Source organism: Phocoena phocoena, chromosome 13, assembly GCF_963924675.1.
Source record: "Phocoena phocoena chromosome 13, mPhoPho1.1, whole genome shotgun sequence".
NCBI lineage: Eukaryota > Metazoa > Chordata > Mammalia > Artiodactyla > Phocoenidae > Phocoena > Phocoena phocoena.
In genome coordinates this window covers 63,703,686-63,721,117 of record NC_089231.1, presented here as the reverse complement: position 1 = coordinate 63,721,117, position 17,432 = coordinate 63,703,686, and the positions used below count along the sequence as shown (strand labels likewise).

General features: G+C 50.1%; 1 protein-coding gene across 1 annotated transcript in view; it reads right to left on the bottom strand.

Annotated features, from left to right (window-relative positions):
• The window catches only part of HIRA (histone cell cycle regulator), a 58,899-nt gene that overhangs the window by 10,626 nt on the left and 30,841 nt on the right, over positions 1-17,432 (bottom strand). The window contains exons 15-23 of the mRNA XM_065889632.1: positions 9,749-9,953; positions 9,297-9,401; positions 7,598-7,746; positions 5,722-5,883; positions 5,537-5,595; positions 5,234-5,339; positions 3,886-4,008; positions 3,362-3,525; positions 1,544-1,632 (exon numbers count right to left, since the gene is read on the bottom strand). Coding sequence (XP_065745704.1) covers positions 1,544-1,632; positions 3,362-3,525; positions 3,886-4,008; positions 5,234-5,339; positions 5,537-5,595; positions 5,722-5,883; positions 7,598-7,746; positions 9,297-9,401; positions 9,749-9,953 — 1,162 coding nt within the window. The remainder of the gene's footprint in view (positions 1-1,543; positions 1,633-3,361; positions 3,526-3,885; positions 4,009-5,233; positions 5,340-5,536; positions 5,596-5,721; positions 5,884-7,597; positions 7,747-9,296; positions 9,402-9,748; positions 9,954-17,432) is intronic.

Genomic DNA, 17,432 nt, shown 5'->3' with positions numbered 1-17,432 from the left:
AAGGCAGGATCCCGAAAGAACTTACAAAGCAATGGAAATCGGACTGGTGGCAGTTTTAGCAACAGCAGCAAATGCTAAAAGTCTGTGGCACAATACCTTCAAGATTAAAGAGAACTGATTTTGAATTTAGCATTCTAGTAACCAACTAAACTAACATCTACAGCAACAAAATAAAAAATGGAGGCCAAGTACACACCAAGACCTCCAGAGTCCTCCCAGGACTAACCCTCCAATCTTTCACCTCTTTTACCCTCCCATCACCTCTGCTCAGCTGCTCCTTTTACACTCGAGCCCTCATACCTCAGGGCCTTTGTCCTCACTGTTCCCTCTGCCTGGATGTTCTTCCCCCAGATATCTGCGGGGCTTCCTCCCTTACCTCCTCTGATCTCTATCAATCAGTCAGTGCTTCCTCGATCACTGGATGTAAAACAGCACCCCACCAGCACTCCGCACCCCTGCCCTATTCATTGGTGTTCACAGGACCCATCCCCGTCAACACATTATATGTACTTGCTCATTTGTCTCCAATCTGCCTCTGTCCCCATGAAGGCGGGGCCCCTGAGCCTTGCTCGCTGCAGCCGGCTGCCGAGCTACACCTGGCCAGAGTGGGGCTCCACCGGCAGCTGCCCAACGGCTGAGTGAAGCAGTGGAGTGAACCGTGCCCCCAGTTCCCCGTCAACCTGTTCCTTGCCCAAGTCGATCAATGCACTCTACCCACTTGTGTGAGCCACAGTCTCATCTGTGCAATTTCATTATGTTCATTATTCTCTTTCCCTCACCTGCTCCACATCCAACCACCCACCCGCCCAGTCTTGTAGGTTTTGCCTCCAAAATACATCTTGAATCTGCTTCCTCTCCCTTCTCTGTGGCTGCCACATGGATCCAAGTTGTCTTCAGCTACTGCCAGGTCTACCTTGTCCTGATTGCTCTGCTACATCAGCGCCAACTCCTCTGCCGGCTTCCACTGGCCTAGACTAAACCCCAGCTCCTCACAAGGTCCCAGGGATCCACCTCCTGCCCTCTCTGGACTCACGTCACACCCTCTCCTCTGCCAACGATGTTCCAACCACAGCGGCCTCCATGGGCCAAGCCCTCTGCACTTCTGTCACCTCTACCAGCACATTCCCCGGTCTCCACGGAGCAGGCTCATTCCTGTCCTGGGGTTTCATCCTGAAAGTCCTCTTCCGAGGTCTCCCCGCCGCATTCTCCCAGGCACACCCGTCATTGCTCTGTTGACTGAACTGCTTACTCGCTCACGTCTGCCTCCTGACCGGACTATGAGCCTCACTACCAACAAATCCACAGCCCCCGGCAGGCAGCTTTCCCAGCACAGGCATGTGGCTGAGTGGACGCTCCCTCAGCCCCTGATGCCAAGGGCTCCTGCCAGGGTGGGTGGGCTGGCAACTCGCCCTCTCTCTGATGCCCGCAGTGTGCTAGAAGAGTGTAACAGGGAAGAATTTCAAAGCACTTTGGCTTACTTTTCAATTTCCACCTTTACTTTTCAGGAGAGATTTCTTGTGGCAAAAAGGAAAGTGGCACTTACCACTACTGTTGACTCCCATTGGCTTCCAGTGGAGGAGTGAACAGGCCCCAGTAACTCCTTGCATATTTCTCGGAGTCGGTATTCAAACCCTAATTACAGAAAACAAAAAACAAAACAAAACAGAAATAGGAACACATTAAAAAAAGAAATAAAGTCAAGAACAGGCTAAGTTGTTGTGTACATCAAAGCAGAAAGAACAAACACCCACTTTGTTGCCTCCTTGTCTCAGTTCAGCGCTCAGAGGCCATAGCGAGAGGCTCTGACTCACCCCCCCCAATCCCGGGAAACACACGCAGTGGCCGCTGTGTGCTGGGCCAGGGAAAACGAGACGTGGAAGCTCTGGGACAGACGCCCCAAGGGGGTGGAGAATGTGGGGGCTGTGGGAGGAGGAGAGTGGGCTGAGGGGGCCTACTGGAGAGGAGGTGGGGGCAGACGCGCAGGGTCAGGTGGTGTCCTTCGGGAGAAGATGGGCTTGGGAATGAATTTGGGCGGAGGAGACGGAGGAGGAGTTGGGGCTACGGCACAGCCGGGGGGAGCGCCAGCCACGCTGGAGGCAGAATCGGGGGCAGCCGAGGCCACAGGGAATGGAGGAAATCAGCCAGTGATGAGGGTGGAACCTGAGGATGCTTAGAGGAGAGCTGGTGTCCCTGTGAAGCTCGAGTCCTCCTCCCCGCGGGGAGGAAGGAGGGACAGAGAGGGTAGGGGAGTCGTGTGCGGGCCCTGGGCCATACGCACGTGAAGATGGAGAAAGAGAAGCAAGTGGTGGAGGTGAGGTGTCCCCTACAGGGGCAGCCCCAGTGAATTGAAACCCAGGATGGAGGAAACCAGAGAGGAGCCGGAGGCAGGCTTTCCGGGGGTATGGGGGTGAGGCCACACGTGACCTGAGTGCCCGGCAGAGGCACAAGGTTGCAGGAACACCGAGTGTTTATTAAGTCTGGGTGGGATGAGTCCATACTGAACTCATCCCTGGGATCTGTGGGGGAGGGGTCTGGCAACATGACGGGCGAATTCTGCGAGTTATACCCGTAGAGGTCGGGCAAGTTTTTCTCTGTCTTTTCCGTAATTAATTTGTTTTCTCTAAGTCATGAACAAAACAGGGGAGGAGTTGAAAGCAAAGCAAGAAAGGCAGGAGAGGGTGTGGGGGTGCCGGCTCCGTGACCAGGCCCAGGCTGTGTGGTGACACAGGGAGAACTGGGGAGGGCCATCCCCAGGCCACGGCCCTGGAGGCCAAGCTCAAGTGGAGGGAAGCTGGGCAAGGCCGGAGCCCACGCCTGCCTCACAGGGAGTCAAGAGGCTGTGGGAGGTCACGTCTTCCAACACCCTGCTGTCTGCTGACCCACAGGAGGAGCGGGGCGGGGCGAGGAGGGGGATCCTGGGACGGGGACATGGGTGTAAGAGCCCTGGTGGGGAAAGCTGGGCTGGAGGGCCGAGGGGAGGTGCTGGACAGCAAGCTGGCCCTTCCAGGCAGGAGAAGGAGAGGTACAGGCCCACCGATGCTCTGAGGGGGCAACGAGGTCAGGGGGAGCTGAGCCTGTGTCTGTGAGTCCTCTGCCCCCACACCCTCCTGCCGCCAATCCTTGTGGCCTCAGGGGCTGCTCGGTTCAGCCCGTGGTGGGGAGGGACACCTGCTGAGCTGCCCACCTCACTGACTTGGGAGTGGGAGGGCAGGGCCCCAGGGGGCGACCATGGGAAGCCGGGAGGGAGGACAGAGCCCAGGCTGCTGCACCTGGGCCCTGACACTCGGGCCCTCGGGAGGGTCCCGTTGGGACAGGGACTGAGTGGGGCCCGGGATGACAGAAGGACCACCGGGAAGCTCACCTTCGTTCACGAGGTATCGCACGTAGAGGAGGAGCCAGTGGCGGTACTCGTGGCTGGAGCGCAGGGTGAGCGCTGCGGCGACCTGGCTCTCCAGGTAGGCCAGGGTGGTCTCCTGCTGTACCATGTGAGGCACGGAGAAGAGCCGGGCTGCCTGCCTCCCCGAGCTGCTGGGGTGGGGAGGGGCAGATATCAGACTCCACGGTGGCCCAACCGCCCCCAGGTCCTGCTGTTTTGCACCTCCCATCTAGCCCCCGAGGGGACAGGCCAGCAGCCCAGGCCCCCACCCAAAGTGCAGCCCAACATGGGGATCCATGACCCGCAGCCCCTCAGACTGCCGCCCAGGTCTTGAAGTGACAGAGCTGTGACCCTGCACCCTGAGACAGTGCTCACTGTGGCTCCCAGCCCTCGGCAGCCCCAGCCCAGCCCTGTGAGTGCCGCTGGGCTCAGGCAGTCAGAAGGCAGGCCTCGGAGGGACCACGTCCACACAGCCAGCCGGATGCCTCCCCTGCACCCGGGTCACCTACGTGGAGGCGCGGCCCTGGACTATGGCTAAGGGTCCCGAGCACAGCATGGCGTCCTGGGGTGGCAGGCTGCTCCTGAAGTCTGCACACTGGGCCAGGGAGTCCTGCTTGTCAGAAACCAGGTTCCTGGGGAGGCAAAGGCAGGAGCAGAACTCAGGGAAACCAGGAGGCCCAGCAGAGGCAGGCAGCGAGGGGCACTGAGGGAGCCGAGGTCCCTGTATGCCCATGTAGGGCCTCCTTACTCGGACACTCTGGCCCTGGGTCTTAGGTCCTGGGGGCAGGGGGAGAGTATGCCTGGGATGCTAGTCTGTCTGGGAGCCCATGTGCTGCGGCCCTCGGAAGCAGCTGAGGATTCCCAGCGTCCAGCCTCCCAGAGCTCACACAGCATCCCAGGCGTCAGCGCTTCACATTCTCTGGACCCTTCACACAATTTAAAAATAGCCTGGTGCCTACAGAGTCCACATTTCCCTTCTCAAATAACCAGCTTGTTTCCATTATTATACTAATCACATACAATACACGATATTTTCCAATTTGGAGGAGCAGGGAGTGGGGATTTTGAAGGTTGCTGCTTTTTTTTTTTTTTTAACTCAAGAAAGAGATCTCAGTCTGAGGATAAACTTGTGTCCGGCAACCCTTAACAGAGACAGGCTGGATGGTGGCACACTTGGGCCTGAAGGAGCAAGGTGCAGGCAAGAGAAAACTTCTGATTGGCTGGTACACGAGGTACACCCTTCCTAACTCTGGGTTAAGATCTCTGATGTACAAAGAAGTTTTACAGGTACTTCCCTGCTTAGGACTCCATGCTTCCTATGCAGGGGGCCCAGGTTCGATCCCTAGTTGGGGAACTAAGATCCGTGAGACATGCAGCACGGCAGAAAAAAAAAAAAGAGGTTTTACAAATATAGAAAAGGACTCCAAAACGGACAGAGCAAAGGTACAGACCTCACATGTGCTGAGTGACAGTGCAGCCCCACTAATGTACCAAGCCAGTCGGAAGTGTCCCTTGGCTCCGACTAAGCTACAAAAACAGCAGGGCTGGATGAGGCTGCCGTGAAGCTGACGGCACCTACGGAGGCCAGGCTGGAACTACTCATCAACAACCATAAAAGTTCAAATGTCTGCTCCAGACAAAGTGACCCCTGGGGAACAGTGGAGGGGAAGGACAGCGTCCCTGTGCACGGGTCTGAGGGCAGAGAGGCAGGGGGCCGGCAGGGATGGGGGCTGCACTGTGGCCTCCACTCTGGCCAGACTCCTAGGAGAAGCGGGCCAGGCGGTGCCCTTGCTGGCTGTGCTGGGTTCTGGCTCATATGGACCCTCCATGGGGCAGGGCTCAGGGCGGCATGCTTACCACGCAGACAGTGATGGGTTGAAGCAGTAGGCCTTCCCGTCCGACAGGTTCATCACGGGGATTCCATGCTGCGTCAGCAAGATCTGTGACACCGTCATGTCACTTCCTAGGGAGACACCAAGAAGGGGTTCCAGCGTATTCCCGTCAGCGGGCGCCATGGCTCCCGCAGCTCTAGCCATGCAGAAGGGACCCCAGAGCCTGCTCTCCATCTCAGTTGAGCAGAGCCCTTTGTGCCAGACCTGGACTTGAGCTGCCCGCCCCCAATCCCACCCCAGGGATGGGGCGGCCCCCGGCCAGGCTCACCTGCCAAGATGGAGTGTAGGGACTCTTCCTTCACCACCACTATCTGCCTGTGCACATCCCTGGGGGAGAGAGGAGCAGCTCACCCTCCAGCCGGGCCCGAGGGCCTGTGTGCCGGGGTGGGGGTGGGGGGCAACCCTCCCTGAAGCAAGGGGCACCCGCATAGCCGCTCCCGCCCTGCCTCTCACCAGACGGACAGCGTGGCTGTGGCGGTGAGGGCCATGACGTAGGAGCCAGTGCAGTGCAGGGTGGAGATCGGGGATGGCAGCAGGATGGGAGGGAGGAGGCGTCGACCACAGGTGGAGAACACGGACAGCATCCGCTTTTCACAGGCGACACACACCACGTCACTGGGGGAGCAGGGGGCTGGCATCAGGGGGGCTGGGAGCTCTGGTGGCCCCGAGATGCAGGGACAGAGCCAGGTGGGCGGCAGGGCTGATGGTGCCTACTGGAGACCTCTGCCTGGAGATGGAGTCCTCTCCCCCATGTGGTGGCTCAGGCTTTTCTGGGTTCACACGGAACTGCCCCCAGGGAGCACATGCCCAAGGAACAGCGGCCCTGACAGTGAGCCAGGAAGCAGACCTCACTGCTCGGGAGCAGCTGCAGAGCACCCCCCGCCGACAGACTCGTAGCTGAGACCAGCCAGAGGGGCCCTGGGAGGCCTCTGCCCAGACAGGCCGGGGGGAGTGTGGGGACGACAGGGTGCATCTCTCACAGGGGGTGCCCAGCTGTGCTCAGAAGGCCTTCGAGACCGGGGTGGGAGAGACATGTCGCTCCCTGAGTGAGGAAGGCTTCACCACGAGTGTATCGGCGCAGTCTCGTGTCTCTCCTCTGAGCACCCACTAGGCCCCTTGGCTCTGCCTGGCACAAGCAGGCTCTGCCTTCCTAGTGGGGTCTCCTGGGGTGAGAGCAAGCCTAGAGTGAGGCCAGAGCCTCAGACCCCAGGCAGTGGGAGTAGGCGTGCAGCCAGCACAGCAAGGTCCGGCCCAGCAGCCCACTGGAACCCTGCTCCAAATCACTTCTGGGCCGCCAGCCGGCGCCTATGGTCCACACGGGCAGCCAGCTCACAGCGAGGTCAGCCAAGGAAGAGGCCGTGGGTCCCTGTGTTCTGTCTGCTCGTCCCTGTGGTCAGGGCGCACCTGCAGCAAGCCCGCTGCCAGGGATGCCGAACCTCTGGAGCTGCGGTGCCGGGGGCAGGTCTGCACGCTGGGCTGGGGCCTGGCTGGCCGCTTGGCCGGACTCTCCAGCAGCCTCTAGGTCACATGGGGAGGCTGTGCTGACACACCTGGCCCCCAGCTGGGGCATGCCAACTGCCTTGGGACCAGGGACGAAGGGGGAGCCCCAGGGGACGGAGGGAGGAACATAACGGTGGTTCCGTCCAGGCCCAGCACCTGGCTCGCTCAGGGCCAGGGTCACAGACATTGGTGAGAGTGTTTCACATGCAGCCTCATGATAAAGGATTCCGGGCCTAATGAAAACGACCAAATCTAAGCTGAAAGCTTTGTAAGACCCTCGTAGGGGTACTGAGCACACAATCCCGACTGGGGCCATACGTCCCCGGGTCCTCTTTCCAGATGGAGCATGTGCGGGGCCACCTCCAGGGGTGGTGGAAAGACACTGGGTGAATGACCACCGAATTCAGGTCTCCCCCAAAAGGGCAGATCTGGAAAGGGCTGGCCTTGGGACTCTGAGGACAGTCAGAAGTCCATGCTGACTTCCTTGGATGAAAACCTGGGGTCCAGAGAAAAGGCCAGCCAAGGTCAGAGAGAGGCAGGCAGAGCTCGGCCTGGAAATGGAGACTTCAGGAATCTGACTAAAACGCCCAGGGGGCTTAGGTGACCCTCCAGGACTCAGTTTCCTCTCCTGTAACACGGGGGTGATGGTGCCACCTTCATGGGGTGCCCCAGGGACTCGGATGATTCAGGCACCAGCTCAGTCCCGAGTGAGGCTAGGTGTAGGCCTCCCTCAGACAGGCCACCTCCCAGGACAGCCCAGTGCCCCACAGCGCAGTGCAGGGTCTTGCTTTACGTTAAATGCCGGTGGGGTGGAGACCCCTGCTCTTACCAGCTGCCGGCAGCGGTGAGGATCCGGCTGGTGAGCACCGTCTCCCACTCCTTCCCTTCCCGGCTGCACTTTAGGCGGCTCAGCTTTATGCCCCCCACGGCCGTCACCTCGTTCTCCACCTCGATGTACATGGAGGGGTCGGAGCTCACCTGGGGGAGAGAAGCAAACAGAACGTTTTCAGCAGCAGTGGCCTCAGACGTGGGCCACGGACAGAGGGAAGGACACGCAAAGGTGGAACAGAGCTGCCAGCCAACAGCAGGCTGGGGGTGGGGGTGGTCACAGGGCAGGACAGGGGGCCAGAGGTCCCAACGTGCAGCCCCCAGGGCAGGGCAAGTCCCAGGAGCTGGTGTCCACCTTGTCCTCTGTGCAGTGGAGCAGAGAATTGGTGTCACAGCTAAAGACCTCGAAGCCTCCGGATCCCACCACCTCCTCTCACAAGGGAGGATGCAGAGAAGGCAAGCAACCGGCCAAGAGAATACGGCACAGAAGGACCCCAGCCCGCTCGGGGGGACACGGGTCTCCTGACTCCTAACTGAAGGATCTTCAAAGACTGTCAGGTTTGGCCAGAACAGAGGCTGTGTCGGCACTTGGAGGAAAGGTCTGGAAAGCCCTTAGGCCCTCCAGCTCCTTGGCAGTGCACCTTGGCATGCACACTGGAGCCCAGTGTCACTGACAGGAGGGTCGCCAGAAAAGCGTGGGGAGACGTGTGCAGTTCAGCACCAGCTCCACAGGGGCTCAGCCTCGCGTTTTGTGTCTGGGGAGCAGACAGGCAGATACCCCACGTGGGACCTAGGTGAGCGGTTCGTACTTGTGTGGCCACACAGTGGGTGAGCTGGGGTGGAGGATCGGCTGTGGCTGGGGGCTGGGCCCCCAGAAACCGAGAACAGCCCCACACAGCACTCCGCAAGGAAGGCCCCGGGGTGAGGGGGGCCGGCTGAGTTTGGGAGGGGGATTTGTGCAAGAAGAACCAGGGGACCCCGCCCTTAGACCCAGAAGGACCTGTCCACCTGCCCCCTGGCAGCCCTGAGGGGCAGCCTGGGCTGGGGCAGCGTGCAGCCCACCTGCATGTGGGGTTCTAAACGGTTTCCCGAGGACATGAACCTGAGCTGAGGTATAGAGGGTGGGAGATGACGCCGTGTGCAAGGCCTGGTACGGGTGCTGGGCTGAGCGGCCAGAGGGCCTCTGGGGATAAAGGACTACTTGCTGTAGATCTGTGTTTTGAACAAGCCCGTAGTTAGAAGATTCCACTCGAGACCTTGAAAGGCCCTGATGATGACCCCACACTGGGCACTGGGAAGTGGACAGGCCAGCAGGCTGGTCAAGAGACAGACCAGTGCCACACGGTCCCATGGGCTGAGCCCACGGCCAAGAGTGGAGATCGAGGAGGCTTCCAGGAGAAGGAACACCTGGGACAGGTCTTAAAGGAGCTGGGAACCCAGAAGATGGAGGGTAAAGCCATGGAGGAGAGGCGTGGGAGCTGGGGAAGTGAGGGGTCCCAGAGGAGAGGCCAGCCTTCTTGTTAAGATTGGGTGGCTGCTCTGCTCAGCCACAACTTCCCCCAGAAGGTGATGGAGAGCCACTTGAAAGCAGCCCCAAGTCTGTGACAATTCAGGGTTTACAGCCCCCAGGGGGTGGGGGTGGGCAGGCAGACAAACAGAATGTGCAGGCTCAGGAGGGAGGGAGGCAGAGGTCTGCTCACCTGCAGGGTGAAGGTTCTCTGGGGGCCCGGCATGGGCAGCTTCAGCGCAGCTGCTGGGACAGACAAACACACGGCGTCCTTCTCTGCGGTCAGGGCAGCTGGGGACTGCAAAAGCAGAGATGTCCCTGAGCCCTGCCCGGCACTGGAGGGCAGTGCCAGGTAAAGGTGAGTCACCAGAGGTGAGGCTGGGCCTACTACCTGGGTGTTTCCACCCTCTGTGAGGGCAGATGAACGCTACAGAGACCCCTACTGCAGAGACAAGGCAGCTGACCCCAGGGAGGGGCTCAAGGACTCTGGGTGGGTTGGGGCAGTTCTGGAGGTATACGTGTCCATGCCAGCTGTCCCCACACCGATGAGGCATGCGGGGCCCCCCTTCCTCCCCAGGGCATATGCAGGCCCCCACACCTAGCTCAGGAGGTGGGCCGGGGGCAACACTAGCCCGCCAGCCTCACCTGCACAGACAGGGACATGGGCATGAGCCGCGAGTCCTTCCGAGGCCGCCCTTTCTTCTTCTTCTCCACCGTTTCCACCTCGAGCTCCAGCTTCCGCTTGGAGAGTGAGGAGGGCTTGGCCACAGGGACCTTCTCGTCGCTGTCACTGCTGCTCTCCAGGACATCCCGGGGCCGCAGCTCCTTCACAAGGCTCTGCTCTTTCAACCTGCACAAACACAGACACCCGTGGCTTTTCCACAGGACTACTAGCTTCATGATAATCAATAAAATCCATACTCATCCCCAAAAGTTAATAAATTAAAAAAGTAGGAGAGGACTTCTGGTTTCTGCTCTAAGATGCAAACAGCTTGGGAGTCGTCATTCTCACTCTTAAAATAAGAGGAAAACTGACAACCTGTATACCAACAACTCTTCTTAGACCCACCAGAGAAACAGCTGTCCTGCCAACTGGAGACAAGGCAAAGACATAAAACCGCCTGGAGTCCCCACCAGGGAGGGAGGAGGGCACCCACACTTGTGTTAGTTTTATCTCCAGGAGCTCCACCAGTTGTCATGGGTGGAGATCAGGAATGGAGGGCTCCTCCCATATGCTTTGGGCTGAGGAAGGGGAAAGCAACCACTCTGAAACATACCCAGAGTCCTGTTCTCCTTAACAAAAGCCTTCCCCCAAGGAAAACTACTTTACTGAGTATGATGTGACCTGGGGGCAGGGCAATCAACCAACTCCAGCCTAGCCCCCCTCCACACGCACTAAGAAACTCTCTTGAAGGTCACAGGCCAGGGACTCTGGCCCAACAACAACACAGGAGACAATCATGAGACTAGAGAGTGCTTCTCCTCCCCAATACCTCACAAAATCAACAGGGCCCCTGTGTAATAAGAACACTAGATCACAACTAAGAGAACTGCAAGACACAGACTCCATTTAACAAGGAGTTTCTAGGGAAACTCAAGGAAAACAGGGAGAGAAAAGCAAAGACACCAGAAGAAATGGAAGCCTCTAACACCTGCAGCTTCAGGAGACAGTAAATAAGACCTAATTCTTACCAGGTAAACAAAACCTCACATTAAAGACCTTTTACCCCCAGTTCCTATTACTTAGTACATTATGTCCAGGTTTCAACAAAAATTACAAGACACGATAAAGGCAAAACAAAACAAAATCAAACAAAAACCCAAAATGAAACAGTCTTGAGATGAAGCAGGATCAGGACCAGAGTCAGACATGGCAGCAATTTTGGAATTATGAGGCCAGGATTTTTAAATAACTTATTAATATGTTAAGGGCTCTAATGGAAAAATCAGGACTACACACAAGAACAGATGGATCATATAAGCAAAGAGAATTTAATAATAATAATAGCTAAGACTTTTTCAAAATTAATGAAAGATACCAAACCACAGATCTCAGCTGCTCAGAGAACACTAAGTAGAATAAATACCAAAAAGTCCACACCTACCTACACATAACATAAACTGCAGCAAACCAAAGACAAACAGAAACTCTTGAGAGAAGCAGAGGGAAAAATACACTTCAGCTAATAAGGGACAGAATAAAGATTACAACTGACCTCTCTTCAGAAACCGTTCAAGCAAAAACTGACTGAAGTGAAACATATAATGTGTTAAAAACAAACCCACCAACCTAGAATTCTGTATCCACTGAAATTATATCTCAAAAATGAAAGAGAAATAAAGGTTTTCTCAGACAAAAACAACAAAAAGACACTAGAGGAAATGTGTTGTCAGCAGAACTGCCTTGCAAGAAATGTTAAAAGAAGTTCTTCAGAGAGAAGGAAAATGATACAGGTCAGAAACTTAGATCTACATGAAGAAAGTGCTAGAGAAAGAATAAGTACTGTAAGAATTTTTATTTGTCTTATTCTTAATTAAAAGATAACTTTTTGGGAATTCTCTGGCAGTCCAGTGGTTAGGACTCTTTGCTCCAAATGCAGGGGGCCTGGGTTTGATCCCTGGTTGGGGAACTAAGATCCCACATACCATAATAAGCACGTGTGCCACAACTACTTAGCCCGTGAGCTCTAGAACTCAAGGGCTGCAACTAGAGAAGCCCGAGTGCCGTAACAAAGACCCAGTGCAGCCAAAATTAATTAATTAATTTAAAAAAAGAACAAATCACGTTCTCTAAATAAGAAATAAAAAACAGAACATAATCATATTATAAAAAAAATCCCTGGTCGGGGAACTAAAATCCCACAGGCCACACACACACACACACACACACACACACACACACACACACAAAGTGAAAGATAACTTTTTGTTCAAACTAGTAACAGCAACAATGTATTGGATGATAAGTGAAATAAATAAACAGTAGCAATGTTATATGTCTTGGAAAGAAAGAACTGGGAATACTTTGTTAACAGGCACCTGCACTACCCTTCAGCATTATAACATTATTTGAAAGTGTATTTAGTTATAAATGTTTATTTCAAACTGTAGGGCAACCACTAAAAAAAATTTAAAAAGCAGTACAGTTGACATGCTAAGAGAGACAATGGAAGAGATACATTATCTTACTATCTAAGATATTCTTAGATAATGCTAAGAGATAATATAAGAGAGAGAAAATGGAATCATACCAAAAACATGCTCAATTAAAACCAGAGAAGGCAGAAGAAAAAGGGGGAGACCAAAATCGTTAAGAATATGGTAGATATTAATTCACTATATCAATAACCACTTTAAATATAAATATTCCAAATATACCAATTAAAAGAAACTGACAAAAATAATGAAAAAGAAAACCCAAGTATATGTTGTCTACAAGAAACTCAGCTTAAATATAAAGACACATAAATTAAAAGTAAAGGCTGGTTCCAACTATATGACATTCTGGAAAACAAAAAACTATGGAAATAGTAAAAAAAAAATATCAGTTATTGCCAGCGGTTGGGAGGAGAGAGGGATGAACAGGCAGAGTGCAGAGGATTGTTAGGTCAGTGAAACTATTTTGTATGATACCATTATGGTGGTAGATACATGTCCTTATACACTGTCCAAACCCACAGAATGCACAACACCAAAGGTGAACACTTAATGTAAACTATAGACTTTGGGTGATAATGATGTGTCTGTGTAGTTTTATTGGTTGTAACCAATGTATCACTCAGATGTGGGATGTCAATAGTTAAGGCAGAGGGGTATATGAGAACTCTCTGTACTTTCTGTACAATTTTGCTGTGAACCTTAAACTGTTCAAAAAAAATAAGTCTACTCTTTAAAAAAAGGGATGGAGAAGGACATGCCACACTGACACTAATTAAAAGAAAGCTGGAGTAGCTGTATTAATCTCAGACAAAGCAGTCATCAGAGTAAGGAAAATTATCAAGAATAAAGACAGGCATTATATGATGATAAGAGGGCCGATTTTCCAAGAAGACATAGCAATCCTTAATATGCATACATCTAACAACGGAGTGTGTCAAAATACATGTGGAAAAACTGATAGAACTGGAAGAAGAACTAGACAAGTCCACTATTATAGCTGGAGATTTCCATATACCTCTATCAGTAATCAACAGATCCAGGAGACAGAAAATCAATGAGGACATAATTAATTGAACAGTACCATCATTCATTGTATTTAATTGACATTTATAAAATACTTCATTTATCAATAGCAGAATATACATTATTCTCAAGATCACATGGAATATTCACTAGTATAGACCATATTCTGGGTCATAAAATATACTCTAACAAATATAAAAGAACAGAAATCATACAAAGTGTGCTTCAAGACCACAACAGAATTAAAGTAGACATCAATAACAGAAAGTCAGAAAACACACATCTTTCATGATTAAACAACATTTCTAAATAACACATGGATCAGAGAAAACGTCTCAAAAGGAATTTTAAAATATGGAATTAAATGAAAATGAAAACACAATGTCAGATTTTATGGGATACAGTGAAAGCAGTGCTTAGAGGGAAACTTATTGCAGAGAATGCATAAATTAGAAAAAAAGAAAGACCTGAAATAACTTCACCTTTAGGAACTAGAAAAAGATGAGCAAGCAGTAGAAAATTAATAATAAAAAATAAATAAATAATAATAATAAAAATAATATTAATGCAAGAATAAGCAAAATAATGTAAAGCAAGCAGAATAAAGTAAATAGTAAAAATTAGAGCATAAATCAATGAAACTGAAAAGGGAAAATAGAGAAAAATCAATGAAATAAAAAGCCAGTTCTTTGAAAAGATCAATAAAATTGATAAACTTATAGTGAGGCTAATCAGAAAAGGAGAGAGAAGACACAAATTACTAATATCAGAAATGAAAGGGGAGGGACTTCCCTCGTGGTGCAGTGGTTAAGAATCCGCCAATGCCGGGACACAGGTTCAAGCCCTGATCCAGGAAGATTCCACATGCCGCGGAGCAACTAAGCCTGCGCACAACTACTGAGCCTGTGCTCTAGAGCCCGTGCTCCACAATGAGAAACCACCGCAATGAGAAGCCTGCGCACCTCAACAAAGAGTAGCCCCCGCTCACCGCAACTAGAGAAAGCCTGCGTGCAGCAACAAAGACCCAATGCAGCCAAAAAATAAAATAAAACAATTTATATAAAAATAAAGAAATGAAAGGGGAGGTAAGCAACAAGGATTTACTGTATAGCACAAGGATCCATATTCAATATCTTGTAATAACCTATAATGGAAAATAATCTGAAAAATATATAGCTGAATGATTTTGCTACACAAAATATATTGTGTGAGACTAACACAATATTGTAAATCAAATACACATCAATAAAAAAGAAAGAAATGAAAGGGGGCCCTCACTACTGATCCCATCCATGGACATTAAAAGATCATAAAGGAATATTATGAATGACTTTATACCCATATATTTGATAAGTTAGTTAAAATGGACCAGTTCTTTGAAAAAAAAATCCACATAACTCACACAAGGAAAAATAATCTGAATAGACCTGTATCTATTAAAGAAATTAACCAACAAATAATAATCTTCCAAGAAAGAAAGCACCAGACCCAGACAGTTTTACTGGTGAATTCTATCAAACATTTAAGAAAGAAATTATACCAATTCTCCACAATCTGTTCCAGAAAACAGAAGTAGAGGAAATAAATCCTAACTCCTATGAGGCCAGCATTACCCTAATATCCAAACCAGATTACAAGAAAGAAGAACTACAGACCAATCTCTCTCATGAACAAAGATTCAAAAATCCTCAACAAAATATTAGCAAATTGAATCCAACAATGTATAAAACGAATTATACACCATGACCAAATGGGATTTATTCCAGGTAGGCATACTGATTCAACATTCAAAAATCAATTAATGTAACCCACCACATCCAACAACACTAAAGAAGAGCATTATGACCATATCAACTGATGCAGAAAAAGCATATGACAAAACCAAACATCTATTAATGATAAAAACTTAGCAAACTAGAAATAGAGAACTTAACTTGATAAAGAATAACCCAAAAAAAACCTTACTGTTAACAATGTACTGGAAGTCTTAGCTAATGCAGTATGACAAGAGAAGGAAATAAAAGGTATAAAGATTGGGAAGGAAGAATAAAACTGTGTTCAGTGAATAAAAACATCAGTGATGACATTGTGTCATTGTAGAAAATTCCAAAGAATCAACAACAACAAAATCTGTAACTAATAAGCAATTACACCAAGGTTGCAAGATACAAGGTTAACATACAAAAGTCAATTGCTTTTCTATATACCAGCAATGAACAAGTGGTATTTGAAATTCTAAACACAATACCACTTATACTGGTGCCAAAAGAGCAATAATTTGATAAAAATATAACAAAATATGTATAAATTCTATGAAGGAAACAATACTCTGATGAAAGAAATCAAAGATCTAAATAAACTGAGATATTTTATGTTCATGAATAGGAAGACTCAATATTGTTAAGATGTCAACTTTTCCTAACTTGATCTAGAGATTCAATGGAATCACAATAAAAATCCCAGGAACTTATACTATAGTATCAACAAACTTATTCTAAAGTTTATATGAGAAGGAAAAGACCGCAAAATAGATCTAAACAAATGTAGTCAATTGATCTTTGATAAAGGCAAAGACATAGAATAATCTTTCAACAAATGGTGCTGGCACAAATGGACGTCCACATGCAAATACTAAATCTAGACACAGACCGTACACCTTTCACAAACATTAACTCAAAACAGCCTGGAGGGGTGGGAGGGGGAGAGTGGGAGGGAGGGAGACGCAAGAGGGAAGACACATGGGAGCACATGTATATGTATAGCTGATTCACTTTGTTATAAATCAGAAACTAACACACCATTGTAAAGCAATTATACCCCAATAAAGATGTTAAAAAAAAAAAAAAAAAAAAACGGATCATAGATCTAAGTGTAAAATCCAAAACTATAAAATGAGAACTCAGAAGAAAACATAGTAGGAAGTCTAGGTGAGCTTGGGTTTGGCAATGAGTTTTTTTTTTTTTTTTTTTTTGCGGTACGCGGGTCTCTTACTGTTGTGGCCTCCCCCGTTGTGGAGCACAGGCTCCAGACGCGCAGGCTCAGCGGCCATGGCTCACAGGCCCAGCCACCCCGCGGCATGTGGGATCTTCCCGGACCGTGGCACGAACCCGTGTCCCCTGCATCGGCAGGCGGACTCTCAACCACTGCGCCACCAGGGAGGCCCTGGCAATGAGTTTTTGATACAACACCAAAAGCATGATCCATGACAGAAAAAAAAAAAATCTAATGTGTTGGACTTCATTAACATTAAAAATTTCTGCTCTGAGAAAGACACTGTCAAGAGAATGGAAAGCCAAATCAAAGACTGGGAGAAAATATCTGTGAATCACATTACCTGAAAAAAGACTTGTATCTAAAATATACAAAGAATTCTTAAAATTCAGCAGTAAGAAATAACCAATTAGGGCTTCCCTGGTGGCACAGTGGTTGAGAATCCACCTGCCAGTTCAGGGAACACGGGTTCGATCCCTGGTCCGGGAGGATGCCACATGCTGTGGAGCAGCTAGGCCCGTGCGCCACAACTACTGAGCCCACATGCTGCAACTGCTGAAGCCCACGCGCCTGGAGCCCGTGCTCTGCAGCTAAGAGAGGCCACCGCAATGAGAAGCCCGCGCATTGCAATGAAGAGTGGCCCCCGCTTGCCGCAATTAGAGAAAGCCCACGCGCAGCAATGAAGACCCAACACAGCCAAAATAAATAAATAAAACAAATAAATAAATTAAAAAAAAAAGAACCAATTTAAAAAAATGAACAAAGATCTGAACAGGCACTCACCAAAGATGAGATGGCTGATAAGTGTATAAAAAGATGTTCAGCATCATATGTCATTCAGCAATTGAAAATTAAAACAAGATACCACTAAACACTTATTAGAACGGCTAAAACCCAGAAAATTGATGATACCAAATGCCAACAAGGATGTGGATCAAATGAACACATTCACTGTTGGTGGGACTGCAGTCATTTTGGAAGACAGTCTGGCAGTTTCTTACAAAGCTAAACCTAGTCTTACCATACCAACCAGCAATTGCACTCCTAGGTATCTGCCCAGTGGAGATGAAAACATATATTCACACAAAAACCTATACGTGAGTACTGACAGCAGTTTTTATACATCATCTATATATAATTGCCAAAAAATGGAAGA